Source organism: Meriones unguiculatus, chromosome 9 (assembly GCF_030254825.1).
Source record: "Meriones unguiculatus strain TT.TT164.6M chromosome 9, Bangor_MerUng_6.1, whole genome shotgun sequence".
Classification (NCBI taxonomy): Eukaryota; Metazoa; Chordata; class Mammalia; order Rodentia; family Muridae; genus Meriones; species Meriones unguiculatus.
In genome coordinates this window covers 28,530,152-28,556,569 of record NC_083357.1, presented here as the reverse complement: position 1 = coordinate 28,556,569, position 26,418 = coordinate 28,530,152, and the positions used below count along the sequence as shown (strand labels likewise).

The 26,418-nt window shown below is 41.1% G+C and overlaps 1 protein-coding gene across 2 annotated transcripts in view; it reads right to left on the bottom strand.

The window, feature by feature from the left end:
- The window catches only part of Synpr (synaptoporin), a 325,062-nt gene that overhangs the window by 150,947 nt on the left and 147,697 nt on the right, over nt 1-26,418 (bottom strand). Inside the window, exon 1 of one of the 2 annotated variants that reach the window (XM_060390978.1) lies at nt 13,330-13,761. The exons of the other annotated variant lie outside the window; for it this stretch is intronic. Coding sequence (XP_060246961.1) covers nt 13,330-13,353 — 24 coding nt within the window. The 5' untranslated portion in view covers nt 13,354-13,761. Of the gene's footprint in view, nt 1-13,329; nt 13,762-26,418 lie in introns of those variants that run through there. 2 annotated transcript variants of the gene reach the window in all.

Here is a 26,418-nt window from a genome sequence, read left to right as displayed (position 1 = left end):
TCAAAAAAGATGAGGAGGGACACTACATTCTTATCAAAGGAAAAATCCACTAAGAGGACATCATAATTCTGAACATCTAAGCCCCAAATACAAGAGTGCCTACATTCATAAATGAAACATTATTAAAACTTAAATCACACCGATCCCAACACCTAATAGTGGGAGACTTCAACACCCCACTTTCACCAAGGGACAGATCATCTAGACAGAAGCCAAATAGAGAAATAAAGGCACTTACAGAGGTCCTAAATTAAATGGACCTAATAGATGTCTACAGAACTTTTCACCCAAACTCAAAAGAATATACCTTCTTTTCAGCACCTCATGGAACCTTTTCCAAAATAGACCATATAGCTGGTCACAAAGCAAGCCTTAACAGATACAAGAAGATTGAAATAATTCCCTGTAATCTATTTGACCACCATGGACTAAATCTGGATCTCAACAACAATGGAATTAGAAAAAAGCCTACAAGCACATGGAAACTGAAAAACTTGCTGCTCAAGAACAGCTGTGTTAAGGAAGAAATAAAGAAAGAAATTAAAAACTTCCTAGAATTCCTTGAAAATTAAGGTACAACATACCCTAAATTGTGGGACACAATGAAAGCAGTGCTCAGAGGAAAATTCATAGCACTAAGTGCCTTTAAGAAGAAATTTGTGACATCTCATACAAGCAACTTAATGGCCCAACTGAAAACCCTAGAAAAAAAAAAAAAAAAGAAGAAGAAGCAAATACACCCAAGAGGAGCAGATGGCTGGAAATAATCAAACTCAAGGTAGAAATCAATCATTTAGAAACAAATAAAACTATTTAAAGAAGCAATGAAAACAAGAGCTGGTACTTTGAGAAAATCAACAAGATATACAAACCTTTAGCCAAACTAAATAAAAGGCAGAGAGAAACTATCCAAATCAGCAAAATCAGAAATGAAAAGGGGGACATAACTACAGACACTGAGGAAATCCAAACAACCATTAGATCATACTACAGAAGTCTATATGCCACAAAATTTGAAAATCTAAAAGAAATGGACCATTTTCTTGATAGATTCCATCTACAAAAATTAAGTCAAGATCAGATAGAAAGATTGAATAGTCCTATATCCCCCAAGGAAATAGAAGTCTTCAACAACAGTCTCCCTTCCAAAAAAAGCCTTGGGCCAGATAGATTCAGTTCAGAATTCTACCAAACCTTCAAAGAAGTGTTAACTCCAATTCTCTCCAAACTATTCCACAAAATAGAAACAGAAGGAACATTACCAAACTCATTCTTTGAAGCCACAGTCACCGTGATACCTAAACCACACAAAGACCCAACAAAAAAAAGAGAACTTCAGACCTATCTCTCTTATGAACATTGATGCAAAAATACTCAATAAAATACTTGCAAACTGAATCCAAGAACACTTAAAAGATACCATCCACCATGACCAAGTAGGCTTCATCCCAGGGATGCAATGGTGGTTCAACATACGGAAATCCATCAATATAATCCATCACATAAACAAATTGAAAGAGAAAAACCACATGATCATCTCCTTGCATGCCGAAAAAGCATTTGACAAAGTCCAACACCCATTCATATTTAAATTCTTGGAGAGATCAAGGATACAAGGCACATAACTAAACACAGTAAAGGCAATATACAGCAAGCCTATAGCCAGCATCAAACTCAATGGAGAGAAACTTAAATCAATCCCACTGAAATCAGGGACTAGGCAAGGCTGCCCACTCTCTCCATATCTCTTCAACATAGTACTTGAAGTCCTAGCCAGAGCATTAAGACAACTAAAGGAGATCAAGGGGATACAAATTGGAAAGGAAGAGGTCAAAGTGTCACTATTTGCAGATGATATGATAGTATACATGAGCAACCCCAAAAACTCAATCAGAGAAATCCATCAGCTGATAAACACCTTCAGCAAAGTGGCTGGATACAAAATTAACTCAAAAAACCAAAAATCAGAAGCCCCCCTGTGTACAAAAGACGAAAGGGCTAAGAACGAAATTAGGGAAACAACCCCCTTCACAATAACCACTAATAACATAAAGTACCTTGGGATGACTCTAAGCAAGCAAGTTAAAGACTTGTTTGAAAAAAAAACCTTTAAGTCTCTGAAGAAAGAAATTGAAGAAGATATCAGAAGATGGAAAGATCTCCCGTGCTCATGGATTGGTAGGATTAACATAGTGAAAATGGCCATCCTGCCAAAAGGAATCTACAGATTCAATGATATTCCCATCAAAATACCAACTCAATTCCTTACAGACCTTGAAAGAAAGATTCTCAGCTTCATATGGAGAAACAAAAAAATCAGAATCTCCAAAACGATCCTGTACAACAATAGATCATCTGAAGGTATCAACATCCCTGATCTCAAGTTGAACTACAGAGCAATAGTAATAAAAACTGCATGGCATTGGCATAGAAACAGAAAGGAGGATCAGTGGAACCGAATAGAAGACCCAGAAATAAACCCACACAATTATAAATACTTGATTTTTGACAAAGAAGCCAAAACCAAACAATGGAAAAAAGACAGCATCTTCAAAAAATGGTGCTGGTCCAACTGGATGTCTACATGTAGAAAAATGAAAATAGATCCATATTTATCACCTTGCACAAAACTAAAGTCCAAGTGGATCAAAGACCTCAACATAAAACATAAAAACATTCTTTCTAAATCAGTTAGAAGAAAAATGGGGAAAAGCCTAGAACGGATTGGCACAGGAGACAACTTCCTGAATAGAACACCAACAGCACAGGCTCTAAGAGCAACAATCAATAAATGGAACCCCATGAAACTGAAAAGCTTCTGTAAAGCAAAAGACACTGTTGTCAGAACAAAACGATAGCCTACAGACTGGGAAAGGATCTTCACCAACCCTATATCTGACCGAGGGCTGATATCCAGAATATATAAAGAATTAAAGAAGTTAAAACTCAATCAACCAAGTAATCCAATGAAAAAAAAATGGGGTATAGAGGTAAACAGAGAATTCTCTGTAAAGAAATATAGAATGGAAGAGAAACACTTAAAAGAGATGTTCAATATCCTTAGCCATCAGAGAGATGCAAATCAAAACGACCCTGAGATGTCACCTTACACCCATCAAAATGGCTAAAATCAAAAACTCAAATGACAACACATGTTGGAGGGGTTGTGGAGAAAGAGAACCCTCCTCCATTGCTGGTGGGAATGTAAACTTGTACAACCATTTTGGAAATCAATCTGGTTGGTATCTCAGACAAAATCAAATTGCTTTCTCAGACAATTAGGAATAGTGCTTCCTCAAGATCCAGCTAGACCACTCCTAGGCGTATATCCAAAAGTTGTTCAAGTACACAACAAGGACATTTGCTCAACCATGTTTGTAGCAGCTTTATTTGTAATAGCCAGAACCTGGAAACAACGCAGATGTCTATCAACAGAGGAATGGATACAGAAATTGTGGTATTTTTACACAATGGGATACTACTCAGCAATCAAAAATGAGGAAATCATGAAATTTGCAGGCAAATGGTGGGATCTAGAAAAGATCATTCTGAGTGAGGTATCCCAGAAGGAGAAAGACACACATGGTATATACTCACTATATAGACCTATAAGATATGATAAACATAATGAAATCTATACACCTAAAGAAGATAAACAAGAAAGAAGACCAAGGGTAAGCTGATCAATCCTTACTTAGAAAGACAAATGGGATGGGCATTGGATGCAGGAGAAAACAAGTAACAGGACAGGAGTCTACTGCAGCGGGCCTCTGAAAGACTCTACCTAGCAGTGTATCAAAGCGGATGCTGAGACTCATAACCAAACTTTCAGCAGAGTGCAGGCAATCATATGAAAGAAGGGGGAGTTAGTATGACATGGAAAGAATAGGATCTCCACAAACCAAATATATCTGGGCACAGAGGTCTTTTCTGAGACTGATAGTCCAACCAAGGACTATGTTTGGTTATAACCTAGAACCTCTGCTCGGATGTAGCCCGTGTTAGCTCAGTAACCAAGTAGGTTTCCTTAGTAAGGGGAACAGGGAATATTTCTGACATGAACTCAATGGCAGGCTCTTTGACCTCCCCACCCCCCAAGGGAGGAGCAGCCCTGCTAGGTCACAAAGCCAGTCCTGAAGATATCTGATAAAACAGGGTCAGATGAAAGGGGAGGAGGTCCTCCCCAGTCAATGGACTTGGAAAGGGGCAGGGAGGAGATGAGGGAGAGAGGTTAGGATTGGCAGGGAATGAGGGAGCAGGATACAGCTGTGATACAGAGTTAATAAAATGTAACTAATAATAAAGATAAAACTAAAATAAAAAATAAAAAAAGAATTCCAAATAATAATAATTAAAAAAAAAAAAACAGTCATTGTTGACTTTACTCAGCCATGCATTAGATGTTGCTCTTTCTCCCCTTCTTCTAAGAGCAGTAGCTACATGTAGAATGCTTTCTATCAGCTTCTCACAGGTTAGCATAATGGAAAAGAATTCAGGATTCAGGGTCAAATACCACTAAGGTACAACTCACAGTCACCATTTAGACATTGTGGGCAAATGGCTAAGCATCCTCATGCCTTTAAAATGGTAGCAGTGCTCCATCTCTTGCTGTGTGAAATGCAAGTCCTGCAAGGTGCAGAGCATGCTGCCTGCCAACAGCGCTGTGCAGACATTCCAACAATCCTGGATTCTCTAAAGAAGTGTATGCCTTCATATTTGATGCGCTCTAATCCTTCCCCCCTTTAAACTCTACTGCAGACCTGTTATGGGATTAAATGAATTAATATGCATAAACACTTGGATCCTTGCCTGTCCTATAATTAGTACCCAAGATGGCTCAGCTCTTATATTTAACACTTACTACAATAATAATTAAATAGCTTTCGAAGAATTTTTAAATGGGCCCTATTGCCAGGCCTTAGATTACATAGCTTGTGATGTTGTGTACTGGGTCAGTTTTGGTTATCTCCACATATAAACTCTGAACGTTAGTGGGTCTCATAAGTGAAAGGATGAACAAATGAATGAGTATGAATAAGTGTCCGAGTGAATGAATGCACTTTTGCCCTCCTGAGGGGAATCTTAGAAAAAAAGCCCTGAGAGACAGTCTCAGAGTGGAGGGACAAACATGGGAGGTTAAATTCCCTCAGGGAAGTAACTGATCTGGGAAGTTAGGAAAGGCATGGCTCAAAAGTGGCTCCAAACCTCTGAGGATCCAGAGTCTGCAGTTATGAGTCAGAGAGGAGTGGGCAGAGGGAAGGATCTTGGGAAAGGGCTGCTAGCAGATAATAGCCATCAAAAAATATGAGCTAACTGCATTTTTCTGATCAAATGTGTCAGGGGATGCTTTGGTAAATAAAACATGAGAAGTGAGAAACCTTTGAATTTCCTGTAGCAAGGGCTAATGAGCAACCCGGGAAAGGCATCAGGGTTTTCCCTGAACTTCTTTTCCCAGTATGGAGACAGTCATGGGCTATGAATACTGAGAAGCTTCTGTGGCCATGTGGAGGCAGGAGAGGGTTAAAGTTCCACTGCATTAGCAGGTAATGGACTGAGGTCCAAGGTTACAGCAATCTTCTCCACAATTATAAAGGCAATGGCTGGAGCTAGGACTAATGGGGGCAGAGAGGAGATGGAAGATTCAGGAGTGTTTTATGTGAGACGCAGATTTCAGGAAATGGCTTTATCCAGATTGCATTTGGTTGTATTCTAGTTCCTCTTCAGTAATGGTTCTCTGGATCTGAAATCTGTAATATGTCACCATTCTCCCTTGAGAGACAGAGAGAGAAAGTAACTCAGCAACACATTTCCAGGCTCTTCTGGACCTCCTCAATAACTACAGTCCTTTTTCTAGTAGATAGGGAGAACATTTCCTGAAACCTTGTACACTCAATGAGTACAGTGGATGAAAACTGATAGCAAAATGGACTTAGAAGGAAACAATGCTACTGGCTGGGCTCATGCACTCTCTAAAGGATTTTCCCATATTCTCTTCTCAAGTCTCCCGAGGAAATTCATCATTTCTGTGTTACAGAGGAGGAATCCTAGTCTTAGAAACATCACTTATGGCCAGGCATACACTGGATTTGGATTTATTTCCTTTCATCGAGTTCAGTGCTGTGAGAGCGAGCAGGCAGGAGACGGTTTTCTAAGGGATTCTGCCAGGATTATTCACTTAAGGCCTTTTATCTTGGAAAATGTGCTAAGGGTTCCAGAGGATACACAGAACCTGTAACCTGCTCAACAGGGGACTGGGTATCATGGCACATCCAGGAAAGATCTGCTTCTTTCTAAGCCTGGGAACAGGTAAAAACACCACTGTAAATCACACTTGCCTTTAATGTGTTTCTGTCTACTCTGCCAAACTTCATTCATCTCATTCATGAGGCTGAGGGTTGGTTAAACCAATCCCTAAAAGATTCTTCAGTGCAGCCAACTAAAAGTCAGGGACCTTCCTAAGGCCCCCAGAGACCTACCTATAATAATCTTTTACTAATGGAATCTTAATAATTTTTGAGAATTTCATACACACATTTTGCTCATATTCACCTCCTCCTCTTTCTTGCTCCTCTCACGCATACTCCTGACTCCTCCCAACTTCATGCTCTTCAATTACAAAGGGAACATAGCACATCTAATTTGTGTTTCCTATTTACTCACAGATGTTGGGCCTTCCACTGGAGAGTAATTGGCCTATTAAATAGTACGCTCTTAAAGAAAGCTGACTTTCCCCTCCCTAGCAGCCATCAACTGGCAATAGCTCCTGAGCTGGGAGGGAGGCTCAGGGACTCTTCTCTTGCCCCATGATGGAATGTTGGTCTACTTATTCTTTTGCTGATAGCCACATTTGCTGTTAGTGCTATAATCCTCTCACGTCCAGAAGACCTTTTCCTTCTGGTCCTCCCCTACCTCTGGCTCTTACAATCTTTCTGATTCTTTTTCCACAATGATCTTCCGAGTGTTGGGTTAGAATATGTAATATGGATGCTCCCTTATTTGTAGTGGAGCTACACAGATACTTATATTTTCACTTTGACCAGTGCAAATATGTGGTATGCTTCTGTGGTAAGAAGCGTGCCTTTCTAGGATGCAACAAATCCATTATTTGTCCTACATTTGAAGTGGTTTTGCACCCTATTGGGCTAGAAGGTCAGAGCTCAGTTGTACTGGTGTTTTTAATTTGAAGTAAATTCACCATAGAGATTCAGGAAAGTCCTTCATCTCTTTGGGTCTATCTATCTATCTATCTATCTATCTATCTATCTATCTATCTATCTATCTCTGTTTTAAAGAAATTAAGTGTGAATGACTTAGGGGCATGAGATTGATCGTGTGCTCTGTCTCTGTCTGGGATGGCCACTCATGCAGCTATTCCATCTCAGGTCAACAGCCATATCCTCTTTACTCTGCAGCACAGAGTACTGAGGTCCCTGTGGTTTCTATACTCCAGAATGGTTAAAGACACCCTAGGGTTTAAGCGGGCAACTGGAAGCCACCCACCTAACGATGCTAAGATAGGAGGCCAAGCCTTTAGACATTGACCACCATTTCCTCCATCACTCACTGCTAAATTATCTTTACTACTCAAAGTAGCCTCAAATGAAAAAAAAAGGTACACTATAAACACATTTGCATTTTCATTAAATGTTATGATTTTATATAACTTTTAGAAAAACATTGGCATTTTAGGATACATTACTTTGAATTTGAGTTTTACTCAGCTTTGGCGTTAAGATTTAGACACATAACCATCTAAGTGTCTCCATTTGCTAAAAGAGATATATGTTAACATTGCCTCGCTTTTTTTATTTCCAGAACCTAATGAGATAAGATAAGCTACCCAAAGTGGTAAAGTATTGCACAAAAGAAGAAGGTAGCGACAGGAAGAAACTTACAGGTGCCCCACTGCACATAAGTAAAGGGTAGTGAGAGGATGCTCCACTGCAAATGTATCAGGCTAGCTGTGACAAGCCTCCTTAGGTAAATACACAGCTAAGAATCCTAAAAATGAAAGAAGAAACGCCACAGAATGAGTCAGCCAAAGGTGGCCATAATCACCAAGTTTCTTGCAGTGGTTCTCATCTCATTTGGGGCAATTTGGCAAAGCCTTTTGGTAAGTTAGGGTGTTTTAGCTTAAGGGAAGGGGTTGCTACTGACATCTAGTGGGTAGAACTCAAGAAAGCTACTAAATGTTCCACAGGGAGATCTCACAGAAGGACCTGGCGAACATGCTAATGATGCTGAGATTGCATAATCTTGTAGTATTAGAAGTACCTCAACTTCAGAAACAAGTGCATCTTGTTTATTCCCATGCCGTGGCCTCTGGCAGTATGCTCAGCACAGAGATGGTCCCCCAGTGCAACGTGTTTGCTGAAGAGGGACAATTGAATGAACACCCAAGGAAAACAGGTAAGGCAAGTCAGACAGTCCTGAGAGTTAGGGATCATCTCAGGACTGGTAAGCTCCTTCCCAACTTCCTTTTCTATCTTCTTTTTCTGTCCTCTCAAAATTGATCCTTTCTTCTTCTCCTCTCTCTCTCCCTCCCAAGCACTAGGGAAGAAGAAAAATCTCTGTCAACTATCAGGCTGTTTAGGCGCAGCTAATGAAGCTGTCATGACACAAGCACTGCAAAGCCTCTTTCAGTGTCCCCTTCAAGCCACTCCATTCAGCAGATTGGACCCAAATCAGACAAACAGGTGGATACCGTCTTGTTTAAGCATGAAAAGGTAAGACCAGTAGCACATATTTCCTGAAGATGTCTTGCCAAGCCAGTTCAGTTATGTCTCTCAGAAGATATATTTTGGGATGTAAAATAGAAACTAGGATTATTATTATATTTTGGGATGTAAAATAGAAACTAGAAAGATAGACACTTCATTCTGAAAGTAGAAGTTTTATACTGGTTTGGACATCAGGGTCTCCACACAGCTCCTGTAGTACCCAGTGCATAGTAGGCACTCTTAAACATTTGTTAAATAAAAGAGTAACTCGGTGACTAGCATTCCAACCCTTTCCTTAAATTCAACCAAAATTTTAAAAGCCTGTATTTTGCCATTTCTTCATATGACAAGACTGTCTATTGACAAGGCCAACCTAACACTCCTCTGCGAACTATTTTTGAGGGCTGGAAATTAGCCTTTCAGAAACAATAGTGGAATGTGTTTGGAGTTACCCTTCAATGGCTCCCAACAGGATTCAGGGTAGAAGCTAGGTTAAAGAGATCACTGTAAAACATAATATGAAGAGCTATTACTCTGCCAAGCAGTGAAAGGTTAGGGTGTTTCCACTTTAGTTCAACACACACACACATACACACACATTAGATATATAACCTTTATATATAGGTTATATGTATTACTTTTATATAATATATATATACACCTTTATATAATATATATAATATACATTTACATTTAAAGACACACACCATTGATCAAAACCCTCTTTTAAAGTATTGGCTCCTTCTTGTGCTGATGCCAGGCTCCAGTGATTCTTCTGTACCTAATAAGACCCCTGCTTTATTCGCACAGTAGTCTGCAGTGAGACTGGTGTCAAATTCAAGAATTCTCCAACACCCTTTGTCTTTACACCAGTCACTTTCTCCACATGTAATGGGTTCTTTCTAAACATTCGATGATCAATAAGTTTAAGGACACATGTCTGTATCTAAAAGAAAGGCAGAACGAAATAAGCACAGATTGGATGGGGTTGAAATTCAGTGCTATTTGGGATTTAGTGATCTCTCTGAAGAAGGCAGACTGGAAGATGATTTTCTTTATAAAATGTTTTTAAGATTAGTTTTAAGAAATGGCATACATTTGATGAGCCCTGGGCCTGAGCCCAACATATTTTCTTAGAGCAAAAGTCTATGTTTGGTGGCTCTTGGTACATTTAGAACCTTCACAAATACTCATCAAAAAAGAAAGTGATCCGCATTTCTTTATTGGTGTTGGCTCTAAAACCACACTTGCTGATTAAGCTACTAGATTATGTCTTAGTCAAGAACAGGAGGAGAGAGACTGCAGAATTGTGTTGTTGCTTCTGCCAAAATGACTGTCAGCTTAGAAACATTCCACTGTGCACTGCACTTTGAGCTTTTAACCGTCTAACTGTCTCTGTAAGTGGTAGCTCCAAACTACTGCTCATTAGTCAGCAAATCACACAGAACACCCCTCAATATTGTGATCACCACTTCAGAATTTAACTCTGGGTGCCACCAATGAATTTGTGTTTGTTCCTTCATTTTTTTATATCCTTTTGGGCTTTGGTAAAATATAGTAAGTATATCCTGAGCTAGACTTTATATTCTAGCCACATTCTCATCGCTCTGAATCCTCTCAGGTAGAATGGAAGACAGCACAGGGTTTCCCAGATTTACCATGAGTGCTGTTGCTCTGCTTCTATGCTGCTGCTTGAGGGGAAATTTCAAACATATTGATTCTATGTTAGTCAAAAATTTCCCCTGGAAGACTTGTCTGAATTCTATTGGCTTGGATGGATTTCAAATGGGGAGCTCAGTGCCCGGGTGCAAAGGAATGTGTTTCAGAACTCAGGACTTCAACTCTGTCAGTGTTCAGCTCCCTCAATGGCAGTTGCGTTCATTTTTAATTACCTGGCTTATAGAGAACAATATGCTAACTGAAGCCCTTTCCAGTTAACCAAATAATAGAAGGAAAATTATGGGGGCGACTAACAGAAGATGAGAATTCTACAAAGTTCTCCCAAGTGAATCAAATCAAGCGGAATTGCCTTTTTGTACTTTGTATCTATGACAAGCTGGGTGCCTTGAGATACTGATATTTCCAAATTATCTTGGCATCTTTATTTGGACTCTTTGTTCACAGACTGAAAGTCAAGGGACAGATTTGTCTTGCTCAGTTACAGGGATGCCTTAATTTAGCCACATCTGCATATTGTCTCTCCCCAGGCTGGCTTCCTTTCTCTGCAGCCACATCTTGGTAGCTGCACAAATTGAGTGGTTTTTTAGGCACATAATTAGCCTGGAGTTACAAAAGCACAGTGTGAGAAAAAGGAGGTTATCTATTGTCAGAGGAGGAAAAAATACCAGGGGAAACATGTTGTGTTATTGTTAAGCGCCTGAAAATCACTGTGACTTAAGAATTGGTCATAGGTTATGTTGACTAGGTGAAGCCCTGACTCATGGATGGTTGTGCCACTCACTCCATCTCATTGGGCCACTGTGTCATCTCAACCAGTTGCACACTTTCTCTGTCTCCATTTTCTTATCTGCAAAATGGGGAGGTAAGATTAGCTTCCTCAGACTGACTATGAAGACTAGAGGAGAAAAGCCAACTAACATGCTCAGCCAAGTGCCAGATATATAGTGTATTTACCACCTGGAAACAGCCATTGCCTTCTTCATTTTGCCAAAAGAACAGATGACTTCATTGTGGAAAAACTCAACATCACAGCATTGTTTTTGTTCAACACAGCATTGGGCTTTGCAATTCTTTAAAATAGATTACAACTGACTTTTCTGGACATGATATTCTGGACTCATCAGGGGGGATACAATTAAAGAGCATGCAGACTTGTCCCAACTGAAACTGATGGTCAGTGATTCTAACTTCGGGAAATTATTATGATCTAGTTGACTTCCCTAGGCTTCCTGTATGGAGCCCTGACTCTTCCATAATTAGCAAAGGAAAACACAGACACTTGTTAGTCATCATTTCCTCAAACTCCGCTACTATTGTGGTGTAGTTTCATATGCCGACAACTCCATTTATAGCTCATGACTTTACATGCAACCTGTTACAGCTGGCTTTGAAAGAATTTCATCCAAGATGTAAAAAGGAGGTAGAGAGTTGGCTATATGCGCTAGAGAGAGTACAGGGCCTGCACATTGCTAATGCTTTCACTTACTTGGCTCAAGAATAAAAGCCATGCTTATTTTATTTTTCAACAGATTACCTGCTAGGGTACACTTAATTCCTATAATATGTATAAACATCTGAGGTTGTTACTGAGAACACATTCACAGGAACTAGGATCAGGCAATACAGTCAGGGGGGCTTGAGGGAATTTATTCATGAAGCTAGATTAATCAAAATCCAGACTGATTATCAGAATGAGCAGTTCCATTTTGGCATGCAAATATCAGGTGCATTGCAGAGTGCCCCGAAGGCAGCACCCAGGAGGGTCAGTTCTTTCCTTCGAGTTAGACTGACACCAAGTCACAGTTCCAAAAATTGTTATTCAAGAATATGTGCTTCAGAGTTCTAGCATGGAATTCTCGACTTTTACTTTCAAAACCTCTGAAAATTGCCAGGCTTTTGCTTCTGATTTAAAGATGCCCTTAACTTTGGTTATGAATACATTCTGTAGTTCATTTACTATGAAAAAGGCTATGTAGATTTTCTGATTGTGTGGGGAAAAAAAGCATGTTTGTTTCTGAAACATTGACACAATTAGTTAATGTCTTACCATCTGTATCTACAATAATTATATTAATAGACTTTCTCTTAGATTTCTGAATTAGCAATAAAGAATTCAGACCTTCGTCTGTCTTCAGCTAACCAGGTGAAGCATTTAGAAATTATGACTCTGAGCAGATGTGACCAGACAGCCATTCTGCTTCAGTTTGAACAACAGCAACTTTTCTCCTGATCAGCTTGAGCCATGGTCACACGAGAGTCAGGGCTGGGCATCTGGCAGATGGTGGCACAAATACACAATACAAAGAAAACCAGAAAAGGAACAATGGCCACTTGAAGCCCAGCTTTTCATGCAATGCAAGACATTTGCTTTAGCAATATGAGTATTTTTTTTTTTTGTATAGAAGTTCAGTTCCTTTAAATAGTGTCTCAGGATTGTACCTTGGCATAAGACCTTATGAGACTAACACACACATAGTATTTGGTAGCTATTTAAAAGTTGAAGACATCCTCACTATGATACTGATGAAGAAACTTTAATTAAAATGGTAAGCAGGCTGTAGCACAATGAATAAACTCAGAACATTAAACATTCTGAAAGAAGGCTCAGATGGAATGACATTACATTTTTATGAAGTCTAATATAACTTTGCTTAAATAGTTTTCTTACTGTGTTAAAAGAAACCCAGAATCCCAGTATATATTTCACCAGTGAATGTGAGAATCATCCTATATAACCCAGACTCTTTGGTTTAAACATGCATAAAAGGAAGCATAAAAGTTAAAGGGGAAAAAGACATCATCACTAAATATTTTTTTAAAAATCACATTGGGAAAGAAAAGTGTACAGTACAGATGTACTTATACACACACACACATACAGAGAGAGAGAGAGAGAGAGAGGGGTAAATCAATAGAGAGATGAACTTACCGGAGCAAATATCACCATACACATTTACAAAAGAATTGATAATCCAACTTCCCTCTCCTGAAAAAAAATAAAGGTTGTCTCATACTAGAAATGAGGCTTCTCTGTCCACAGCACCAGCTCTTGTCCCTCTTTATGAAGCAAAGGAGGAGGACAAGAAATCAATGCGGAGGGAAAGTGAGATGCTATACCAATCAGACAGCAGCTCCTGCCTTCTTGCAGAGAGAGGGGAAAGCAGCCGTCTGAGTAGACAGTGACGGCCCACAGCTGAGTACAGGAACCTGATACTCCTTGATGCGAAGCCGCCTGCTCTGTGGGGAGGTGGTTGCCTCCGTTGTGCACTCCCACACTTGGCTCTCTGTTCACAACTGCAAGTACAGGGCTGCTCTGCACAAGCATGTGGAGAGCAGAGAGCGGCACCAGCCCCCCTCTTACTCAGACATCCCCTCCTCTCTCAGGCACAGCACTTCAAATCAAACTGGGAGCTGAACACACGCCAGGATTTTGCCTGTTGAGGGCATGAGGAAACAGTGGTTTCATTAAATCCTCAGGAATAGATTTGCATAGATGAGGCAAATCTATGTTTGTTTGTCTTTTTTAATGCTCTGGTTTTTATGGAAATGCATGGGTGTTATGCATGATAGCCATTTGGAAATTCATGCCCTGTCCATAAATAATCATTAAGGTGATGGCACTGGAAGGCAGCTGTTCAGACTCTGGGGACCACGGAGGGGACAAAGCACAACTCGGTGCTCGTTCATCATGCTAGTGTTAATGAAGGCCTGCAAAAATCACAAAGCTAAAAAACTGGCAGAGGCTTGAGCAGGACACTAATTTCTTCCTTTCCTTTACAGAAAGAAGTGGCATTCACTTCTTCAAGGGGAGGCAGTCTTGACACCCGGAGGCGATGTGTTCTGGGAAGCTGGGCCAGAACACAGGGAGAGACCTTTGCAGGTTGCAAACCCTCCTCGGTTGGCTTCCCTGAGGATATTGTATAACCCTCCGAGGATGGTGTCCCCAAAGATCTGTACTGAAACACAAAGAGGAATCCTGCAATCCTCCCTTTCTTAAAGGAGCACCCTGCTCAACACAGGGATAGGTTTAGTTGGTGTTCCAGCTTTGTCTATTGCTCAGCTACTGATGCCCAACAGAAACTTGAACAGGCTGCCATGTGTTTAATCCATGGTTAGTAATCCAGGATCTGATCAGTCTTGTTTGTCTCTCTTTTTGTTTCTGTCTGTCTGTGTCTCTTCTTGTAGAGACATACACACATGTCATCATCAGTTCTTTTCTATCCCCCCCTTTTTTTTCTGCTAAGAATGGGAGGCATGGGAGCAAATCACACCCCAAATGTGATAAAGAGTGAAGCAACCTAGAATCATGTGCCAGTTCTTTTCTTACTGGCTAGGTGAACTGGGAACCTTTTGACGTCTTTAGTTTTCTCTCTGTAAAATGGGCATGCCAACATCTCACAGTTCTTGACAGGGAGGTGTAAAGGTGGAATGAAAGATAGACAAGGCAGTGCTTTCCAATCCAAGTGTGTGCACAGGGCCTTTGGCTTGCTGCCTCTTCCTCATTTGATCTTGCTCCTTTTTTTGTTTTTTTTCTCAACAGTACCGAGGATAGAAGCTAAGGCTTAAGGCATTGGGGGCAAGTGTGCTAACACTAGGTTCAGCTCTAGCTTGAAATCTTGCTCCTAATGCGTAAGAAGCTTTCAAAATCTTCAAAAAGCATGAACCCCATGGTCCTTTGAAATTCTCATAGGATTCTACCCCTCAACACACATGCTTTCTCTCCATCACTAGCATGTGCTTATTGAAAAGTTATCACATTGCAGTAAGAGAAATTGAGTGAAGCCAACTAAAAAGGCCTGCATGTTTAAATACCCACTCAATAAGTATTTCCAGAATTATCGAATGCAGAATTGGTGGAAGGAAAGATACCTCATGCCAAAGGCCACTGATCTCCCAAGAGATGACGAGCAGAATCAGGGGGTCCTTTTGTCAGTGGTGCTGCCATTGAGGAAACACATACTTTTACAGTTTTCTAGCTCTTCAGGGTGGCCAGTGAGCACTCCTCATCAGCTTTGAATGTGAAGAGATTTAAAGAGCATCTTCTATGTAATAACCACGACCATTCTTGACTCTGTTTCAGGCAGTCTTGGAAGTGGTGTTTTCAAAATATCACTTTATTTGGACATTATCATTGACAGATGAGGCTTGTCTTTAAGAGCATGGCCAATAGTTAGTAAAGCTGAGCTCTAAGACTAGGCCAACAATTATCTAGCTGTCAAATAACCCACTGCATCTGCCCCACCATGCTACCTAAATCATTGTGTATTAAGCATACAAGGATGACTAGATACTAATCCACATGGAGAGACAAGGTTCCTGTGACACTTGGGAGCAAATTTAACAAGGAGATGTGAGGTTCCATCTTGCTTTTGTTAGTGATATCCTGTGTGGCCCTGGGTATGCCCCTGATTTGTTTGTGTTTCAGTTTTCCTCATACTAAGAGAAAAGGATTTAAGAATTTCTTTCAAAAGACTTTCTGGATCAACTTAGACTAGATAAGACAGCAAAGCTAATAAGTAAAGTGTGCTCTTCTGACTAGGTTAGCTTTCCCGAAAGGAGTGCTCAAGTGGCCAGCTCACTACTGTTCTAGACAAAGCATCCACATGTTCTTCACCATCATCAGCAAGGAGTCTCAGTAGGTCTTGCTAATTCCACAGTATTCTGTGAGTGCAAAACTTACCCATAGTAAGTCCTGTGATACGTAAACTAGACCAATCACTTGTCTGGGAATGTTGCTTCAATTAGAGTCTAGCAAGCAGGCTTGAGAGAAATCAAAGCTCTTCACTCTGCCCTTAAAGCCTTGAGGATCTGGCTCCATCTGCTGTTCTATTTCTCCTTCCTCACTCTTCAGCAAACTGGCCTCTATAATCATTGCTCCTCCCACTCTCCTGCCTGAAGCCCCAGCTCCTGAGAAACTGTCCTGCTGTCAGTTCCCTCACTCTTCAGTTCTACCTGTTGCTCTGAGGGTCCTTTTTTGACTACTAGTTAAAAAGGAATCTTCCCACCTCTGTTCAGATCTCCCACTTGCATTAGCCCACACTTTTTGCTGTGTTTGTGTACTACGCACTCTCTCCTTACCCCTCCCTCTCTTCCTCTTGCTTATGTCCTTGTCATTTAATTATCGCCTTTCCTGCTCTCTCTCTTGTTCATTCTCTCTCTCTGTCTCTCATTTGTGTTCATGAATGTGGGGGAGGTGAAAACAGAACCTTTGGTCTCAGTCTTCAGAAGTTATCTCCCTCATTTCTTTGACACAGGGCTTCCTAAGGGCCTGGAGTTTGCCTAGGAGGTTAGCAAGCTTGGTCTCCAAGTCCCAGAGATCCTGCTGTCTCTGCCTTCCCAGCAATGGATTTACCAATGTATGCTTCTAGGCCCAGCATTTTCACTTGCATTCTGTAGTTTGGAGGTAGATCATGTTTGTAAGGCAAGCATGCTACCAACTGAGTGAGCCAGCACCCCAGACAAGGAGGACTTAGTCAAGTATTTCTTCCAAATTAGAGCATATGGAATGAAATAGATATTCAGCAGGTATTTAGTGGGTAAGTGTGTGGCTGACCCAAACCATGAGTCAACATGATAACAGACAAGGCTGGGATAACTCTAAATAAAACTAAGTCATTAACAGTAACAGCACTGAAGCACAATTCAGGTGCGCAAAGCTGTTGCTGTTTTCGTATTAGTACAGCGGTTCTCAGCCTTCCTGATGCTGTGGCCCTTTAATACGCTTCCTCATGTTGTGGTGACCTCCAACCGTCAAATTATTTTGTTTTTACTTCATAACTGTAATTTTACTACTCTCATGGGTTTTAATGTAAATACATTACATGCAAGACATCTGATATTCAACCGCCGTGAAAGGGTTGTTTGACCCACAAAGGGATCCCCACCCACAGGCAAGAACCGCTGCTCTAGACCTGCAGGGATTCTTGTCCACTAGTGGGTCTCTAGAGAGCCAATAGTCCTGTCGCCGAGCCACTCCGATTGCTTCTTACCTTCCAGTTGACCAGACAGTTCCATCAGCTGCCACTCTAACGTGGAGGAACACTGACAGGGTGAAGCAATGTGCCAAGATTTAAAGGCTCTTCTTGAAAAACAGTATTAGCACCATTTCTACTGCCTTGAAATAATGTTTGTCCATTATTAGATGATCAAAAATAGCAACACAATGTTTTCTAAGTTAAGTATTTATAGAAAAGGTTAAACAGATTAAAATAATCTTTGGTTCTCCGAAAACTTCATTAGCAATGCTAATTTTCAATATGGTCAGATCTTCAGTTCTTGATCCAATTGAACGTGGCCTTCAGACAACTTCAAAAGATTATTCTTTTTTCTCTCTCTCTGAATAGAAAAGCTTGGCTCTGCTTTGGTGGACTTACCTCCTGGTAAATGGAACAGTTCCTTACCTTTAGAGTTTCTCTGCCTCAACAGCTGGCCTCTCAAAAGGGGTCCTTTCAGGCCTGCCTGCTCCAGGGCCAGCCTGTGGGAGGCCTCGCTTTCTAAACCTATAGCAAACACTGAGAGGAAAATTCCAGAGCCAGGAGGATCTCCATGTTGCAGTGGGATAAGGGAAGCAACTGAAGATAAGGCTATCTAGGCCACAGTAACAAATGAGCAGGACATTAGCTAAAGCTCAGCAGACAACTTTGATTGCTGTGAGCTGCAGCATGAGAGCACTTAGTCAATCCATTTATGCACCAACCTTGAAATCTTTAATGATGCCTTCCTTACAGCTCCTGGCCTGGGTAAAATGTAATTTATTCTGGTACGAGTAGGTACAGAGAGTTAGGGCAGAACTTTCCAGGACATCTCCCACCGTGTGTGTGTGTGTGTGTGTGTGTGTGGTGTGTGCGCGCACACACACCTGTGCGTGTGTGTAGACAGGTTTCATAACATAGGCTATCTCCAATTCAAGGCTCCACATCTGAATTTTTATTTTGTTTGTAGGAGAAATAATAATGTTTTCTTTTTTAAATACCAAGTGAAATAAATAACATTGATACTACTTCGACATTTGATAGATCATTAGTTTTGTTTTTTTTTCTGTAGAGCCTGAGGCAGAATAAACAAAAGTGCCACTTGGAGGCTGGATATTGATGGAACAGTAGAGAGGAGGAGCTACTTCCAGTGTCTGATTTTACATCCGATCCCTGGACGGGGTTGCTTCTGAACTCGCTTTTACATCCTGAATGAGAAGCTGCGGAGAACCACTAGTGTAATGAAAAAAAGGTTTTAGCTTTGCAGTGTGCTGTCATGCGTCTTCTGACACCAGTGAGATGGTGCCGCTGTTTATTCTTGGGTATTAGCCTAACGCTATCCACACTCTATTTAATTTTACTACCATCGAATCATACGAGTTAGGAAGTTCGTTATTGTCACGTAATACATTCAGAAGCTCAGGTTTGGTACACAAATGCGATTACAATGAGGATTTGAACTCACATTGTCTAATTCCAAAACTCAAGGGCTCTGAATGTGCAGAAATAGAGTCTCTACTGGGAGGACATTTGAGCAGAGCTTCTTTCACTCTGGTTTTCCCAGTTTCTACTTACTGGAAATCAAAAGTCATGATGCTTTTCTGTTTTGTAACTTCTGGGAGATTATATATGCTGTTCCGGTGGCTTAAAAGTGACCCAGTGATAAGCGCCAGGACAGCAGAGCCGGGCATTCTGCCCTGTACAGCGTATCTCTCAGCACTCCCTCCACACATAGTAAGACCTTGCCGACTTATTAAAGAATAGTGACGCTATAGCTCCTTGTTTTCTTCCTATCATATGTATATCATTATATGTACACACACACACACACACACACACACACACACACACACATATATATATATATATATATATGTTAAAGACCATTCCATCAGAAGTGGAGGGCTTAAGAGTCTGACTGCATCTGACATAGATTTCTCAGTCCCAAGTGGAAAGAGAAGATGAATAGTTGTCTCTATGATTAAGGATTAAGACTTTATATGAGAAAAAAATCCCCAAGGTCTGGTTTTTACAAGAATCGTGTTAGTACTGTAATAAGAATGGAAGGAAAAAGCATGAAAACCATCTTCAATATTGCTGAGTATACTAAGAAACGAATAGTAAATTAGATCAAAAGATCTGTTCACTAATGTGACCATGAAGGGCTGGTGTCATAAGCACGTTGTTATAGTAACAGTGCCCTTTATAAAATAATATATATTCTATGTATAATCTATGCACTGATTGTACCTTGATGTTTTGAAGCATATGTATGTTCTGTAATGGTTCAGGTCAGGCTAGGTAACAAATACATTATTTAACAGCATTTTATTGTGAAAACTCTTAGTATGCACTGTGAGTTTTTCAAGAATGAAACACATTGTCATTGTAATTACCATGTTGTCCAGTGAGTTTCTCATTTCTCTCTACTCTCCTCAATCACTGGTAATCCTCATTCTCTCAAATTTTATAGCATCATCATTTTAGATTTCCTATATGTGTGAGTTCATGCAAGGTTTGTCTTGTGCTACCTGATTTATTTCACTTAACATGTCTTTCAGGTCCATCCATGTCTCTCAGCCTTTCCAAGCTTAATTTCCTTACCTGTGAAATGGGATGGTAATGCTATTACCTGAATAACATAAAGAGAAGTCTGGCAATTATAATGGGAAAAGCAAAATGCATTCACTTTCTGCTAATGCTTCAGGCTGGAGAGATTGGAGAATCAAACATTTGCAAAGTGGCTTTCTGGTTTTCTTTTTCCTTCCAACAAATTAGGTTACAATCCCTCTGCTAAACAGGCATGCCTCCTGAACCCAGACTGCATTATGGCTTATACTAAAATAGGACAAAATGGAAGAAGATGAAAGTCTGTTCCTCTCTGTGCAGTTTACAAAGTACTGGATTTCTGCAATCTAAGTGCTTTCATGGAGCACAGGGTTCAGTTACATTCAGGTTGATTCTGACTCCTTCTGAAAGCATCCCCACTCTGCTCCATCCCACAGCCCCAGACTTGGGAATGCTCCTCATTATGATGCTGTGTGGGGAGTTGACCATAGGAGAGCTGGGGAAATATTTTAACTTTAGTGTTTATAATAATGTGGGTAATAATCTTCCTTTTGCTGAGTAGTGCATATAGCAGACGTGTGTCTGGATTATTACAGTATGGAGTAATCAATTTGGCCAAAAAGAATTTCCACTATTTTATTCACCAAAACCTCCCTCTCATATGGATGGTGCTCCCTGTACTCCCACTTGACATGTTTCTGAGCAGGAGACATTCTACAGCCCCGCTCTCTGGCGTGACAGCGGCAACTCCACGACACATCAGCTCGCCTGAGAGCACTGTGGGAGCTAGAGTTTGCATCTTGACAGTGACTCTTAGTTTCCATGCTTAGGCTCTTATACTTATACTTAGGTTCCCTAAGCATATCTTATAACATAAGCATCATCATAAAACATATCTTCCTCCAGTATTTGACTACTTATCACGCAGGACTCTATAGCACAGTTCAAAATACCGTGTGCCCTTGGACAGGAAAAAAAAAGACTGCTTTCTTTTGGGTATCTATTTTTAAAATAGAAACGTTTTTACCCAGGTTTTCTTTAAAATGTTAGCTTCTTAAGAAACTCTTTCCAGGACTTCAAATGATATAAATTAAGAGAGTTGGTATGAAGAAAAGGACATTCAGATATTTCCAGAATGTCACTTGTCTCAACTCCAAGAACAACATTTTCACTTTTATTTTTTTTTAAAGTTCAGAAGCAGAAAATTCCCTGTGAGGAGTTGTAATGCCACTTGTTCTGACATCAGCTACTGGACAGAGTCAGTCTGAGGCCCTGCTCAGAAAGAAGAAAAAGAAACACTGTGCTCTTTCTGTTAGGACTCCTCTCCATGTGCTTCCAAACCTCGACCTTTGGAATCAGAAATGAGGATGGTGGGTGATGAGAAGTCCAGATGAGACATCTGACAGGGAACTTTGAACAGAGCTTGAAACCCATTATGCCATCAAGTTATTGGCAATGAGGTCACACAAAGTGAATTCCATGTCTGATGAAAATTTTAGGTAAGAAGAGAAATCCCATACAAGAAGAGAGGTTGACAGCTAGCAAGGGTGATCATGGAAGCATGGCCATTAGCCCACCTCTCCCCAGGCCTCTTTCTTGACCAAGGCCTTCCATTCAGGCAGCCTACTCTGGTGCTCTCAAATAGGAGACAGAAGTAATACAAGTAGTAGAAGTCCTCATGCTCCTTTTCTATGACTTCAGTTCTTCTGTATAATTACCCACGGTCAACCATGGTATAAGCTACTAAATACAGGACTGCAGAGATCTTTCGTAATTTTAAGTGGCATGCTTTGTGGTTGGTATGATAGAACCCTGCACTGAATAATCCTCCCTTTGTGACTCTTTCCTTGGTCCAGGGTGTCCACGCTGCACACTCAACATTGCTCAGTCACTCAGCAGCTGCCTCAGGTGACAGGCAGACTTGAAGTCTCACACTGCTTGCATTCGAGTGAACCCCATGTTAGTGACTTCTCCGAAACACAAGCTGTGGTGCAAAAGAAATACCAGAGCCTGCACATGAAAGGCCAGGTTAGCTTTGGAAGCTTGTGGCAGCAACAATGGCTTATGCAGGTCTTTGAATCTGTAGATCTGAGCAGTCACAGGAAATCTTTGAACATACTGCTTGGAGAAGCAGGGCAACTGTACCTAGATATCATTTCTAAGAACCTCACAGGAAATAATTCAGGTAAGCCTCCTTAGGTTATAAATCAGTAAATCTGAAAGGACTGAGGCAGGGCTGGAGAAGTGGCTTAGTAATTGGGAGCTCTTGCTGCTCTTCCAGAGGACCTGGGTTCAACTCCCAGCACCATGGCTTACAACCATCTCTGGCTCCAGTTCCAGGGGATCTGATGCCTTCTTCTGGCCTCAGGATGTACTGAGCATGCAGCTGAATCAAAAACATGGGCAAAATATCTGCACACGTAATGTAAACTCTCCTTTGAATTTTGTAGAAGCCATGGGACCAACGTAAGTCCTACTTGAGCCACGTCGTAGTCAGCTGTCTTGCCTCTTCCATCCCTAGTCTTGCCATATCAGTTCACCAACCCTTTGTACTGGGTACTACCCATAGACTTAAACAAAGCTGTCTGAGATTGCCCTTTCCAGAAACTTCCTCCTGAAACAAGTACATAAACATGAGCAGTTTATTTGGATGGCGACTCTGGGAAAGGGAGTTTGGACTTGAGAAAGGAAATTAATAAGGATGCTTTAGTGAGTAGGTGGCCAATCCGGCTGCCTGCTCTGAGTGACAGTGACACCCTGCAGAGGGGCTATGCACAGAGGACAGGCGGCTTGAACATTCATGAATCCTCTCCCTCCCGTGCATTTCCTGCTGTGGGCTTAGTGCTCTGGGCACTCTAGGCAGAAAGCCCTCTGTGCAGAAGGAGGCCCAGGCTGGAGCAGTGACCGCTGCAAAGCCAGTAATCATTGTCAGCAGGGGCTTCAGTATGTCTTCATGTCTTGGGAGGGGCTAGCCCACAAGCAGGGAAGGAGAAGAGAGAAAAAGAAATAGTGGCCTTCTTGTTGTATTTTATGAGAGGGCCAAGGAAGAAGATGTTGATTCTGGCTCCACCACCGAGTTGCTTCTGTCTTTGTTGGTTTTGATCTTAATGGATTTGCTATCTTATGCCACAGACCAGACTGTTCCTTTCAGCTATCATGCTCAACCCTCTGCCCTTTGATTACCCTGTTCTTTCAACACAGAATGCCTTTCCTCCTCTTCTCACCCTGCACAGCCCAAACTCTGCCTGTTTTTGTTGTTTTTTGTTTTGTTTTGACACCAGGTAACCAACTCTGCCTGTTTTTTGTTGTTGTTGTTGTTTATGTTTTATGTTTTGTCTTGTTTTGACACCAGGTAAACAGCCACTGCATCTTTATCAGATTTTGCCCCACCATAGATAGTCCTGATTTCACTCCACGTTTCTGTTAGCAGTTGTCATGTTCCCCTCTGTCTCTTAATCCAGAGTCTTGCAAGTGGGAGTACTCAATGGTGTCTCTTGCCTGCATGGACAGACTTACTCCGAATAAAGAGAGTTTAAGCTTCTTATTAGTTCTATCTGATTAAACATCTTGCCCTGAGCACACGAGGGTGAAAAATATCTGCTCTCTGCTCACATTGCACATTTTCAAATCCTTTTAGTTTATGCAATGGTATGGATTTCAGTGTCTTACCCTCAAAGCCAAGGCCACATCACTGTCTGAAGCGGGGGCTCAGTTGGCTATATGAGCACCGTGGCTCAGACGACCTAAGTCTGCCAGGTCAGTGCACAACATTATCAAAGAGATGAAGAAGTAGAAAAGTGTCCGTTCTACAGGGCAGAAAGCAAAAGCTGCACAAATTGCTCTCTACCTTTATACGTAAATCCCCATCGAATGTTTCCTGAAAAGCCACATTCCCTGCTAGAGCATAAGGGTTTGGTTTGCAAACTCATAAGTATTGTTCAAAACCCAGCCCAACTGAGCAGGTTAGTAAAATGCTTGCTGGACCCGAGTTTGATCTCTGAACCGATGTTTTAAAAGGCTGAAGGCGGTTCACCCTAGAATCCCAGCATGGGGGCCAGGCATCAAAATAATCCATTGTATCCTATCAGACCATTTGGCCTAAAACTAGACCTCAACAACATCAGAAGTAACAAAAAGCCTACATGTCTGTGGAAACCAAACAACTCTCTACTCGATGACAGCTTGGTCAGGGAAGAAATAAAAGAAGAAATTAGAGATTTCCTAAAATTCAATAACAATGAAGTCACAATTTACCCAAATTTATTGTGTCCCCCTTTTCATTTCTGATTTTGTTGATTTGGGTGGTGTCTCTCTGCCTTTTAGTTAGCTTGGCTAAGGGTTTGTCAATCTTGTTGATTTTCTCAAAGAACCAGCTTTTTGTTTCATTGATTCTTTGAATAGTTTTATTTGTTTCTAATTGATTGATTTCAGCCCTGAGTTTGATTATTTCCAACCATCTGCTCCTCTTGGGTGTATCTGCTTCTTTTTTTTTTTAATTTTCATCAATTACACTTTATTCATTCGCATCCCCCCATAAGCCCCTCCCTCCTCCCCTCCCAATCCCACCCTCCCTCCTCCCTCTGCTTGCATGCCACTCCCCAAGTCCACTGATAGGGGAGGTTCTCCTCTCCTTTCTGATCTTAGTCTATCAGTTCATATCAAAAGTAGCTGCATTGTCCTCTACTATGGCCTGGTAAGGCTGCTCCCCCCCAGGGGGAGGTGATCAAAGAGCAGGCCAATCAGATTATGTCAGAGGCAGTCCCTCTTCACATTACTATGTAACCCAATTGGACTCTGAACTGCCCTGGGCAACATCTGTGCAGGGGTTCTGGGTTATCTCTATGAATAGTCCTTGGTTGGAGTATGAGTCTCTGGGAAGTTCCCTGTGTTCAAATTTTCTGGTTCTGTTGCTCTCCTTGTGGAGACCCTGTCCTCTCCAGCTCTTATTATTTCCCAGTTCTTACCTAAAATTCCATTCACTCTGCCCAACAGTTGCCCATCAGGCTCAGCATCTGCTTTGATAGTCTGAAGGGCAGAGGCTTTCAGAGGCCCTCTGTGGTAGGTTCCTAGGTTGTTTCCTGTTTTCTTCTTCTTCTAGTGTCCATCCTCTTTGCCTTTCCGGATGGGGATTGGACATTTTTGTTAGGGTCCTCTCTCTTGCTTAGTTTCTTTAGATGCACAGGTTTTAGTGGGTTTGTCCTATGTTGTATGTCTATATGAGTGAGTATATACCATGTGTGTCTTTTTGCTTCTGGGACAACTCACTCAGGATGATCCTTTCCAGATCCCACCATTTACCTGCAAATTTCATGATTTCCTTATTTTTCATTGCTGAGTAATATTCCATTGTATAGATGTACCACAAAAGAAAAACAGGAAAGTACAATCAGACAGGTGAAGGAAGTAAACAAAACAACTCAAGACCTGAAGATAGAATTGGAAAAATTAAAGAAAACACAAATGGAAGAAATAATGGAAAGGAAGAATCTAGGGAAGAAAACAGGAACTACAGAGGTAAGCATAACCAACAGACTACAAGAGATGGAAGAATGAATCTCAGGTGTAGAAGATACAATGGAAGAAATCGATATATCTGTCAAAGAAAATGTTAAATCTGAAAAATTCCTGACACAGACCGTCCAAGAAATGCAAGACAATATGAAAATACAAAACCTAAGAATAATAGGTATAGAGGAAAAAGAAGACTCCCTTCTCCAAGGCCCAGAAAATATTTTCAACAAAATCATTGAAGAAAATTTCCCCAAGCTAAAGGAGAGGCCAATTAGAATACATGAGGCCTACAGAACACCCAACAAATTTGACCAGAAAAGAATATCTGCTTCTTTTTTTCCTAGGGCTTTCAGTTGGGTCATTAAGGTGCTTGTATGTGATGTTACAAATTTCTTCTTGAAGGCACTTAGTGTTATAAATTTTCCTCTGAGCACTGCTTTTAATGTGTCCCATAAATTTGGGTATGCTGTGCCTTCGTTTTCATTGAATTCTAGGAAGTCTTTAATTTCTTTCTTTCTTTCTTTCTTTCTTCCTTAACCCAGCTGTCATTGAGTAACAAGTTGTTCAGTTTCCATGTGCATGTCGGCTTTTTGTTATTCTGTTGTTGTTGAGGTCCAGCGGAGTTCAGGGAATCTTATGAAAGAAGGGGGAGATAGTAAGACCTGGAGAGAACAAGAGCTCCACAAGGAAAGCATCAGAACCAGAAAATCTGCGCACAGGGGTCTTTTCTGAGACTGACACTCCAACCAAAGGCCATTCAAGGAGATAACCTAGAACCCCTGCATAGATGTAGCCCATAGCAGCTCAGTGTCCAAGTGGGTTTCCTAGTAATGGGAACAGGGACTGTCTCTGACATGAACTGATTGGCCTGCTCTTTGATTACCTCCCCCTGAGGGAGGAGCAGCCTTATCAGGACACAGAGGAAGACAATGCAGCCATACCTGATGAGACCTGATAGACTAGGATCA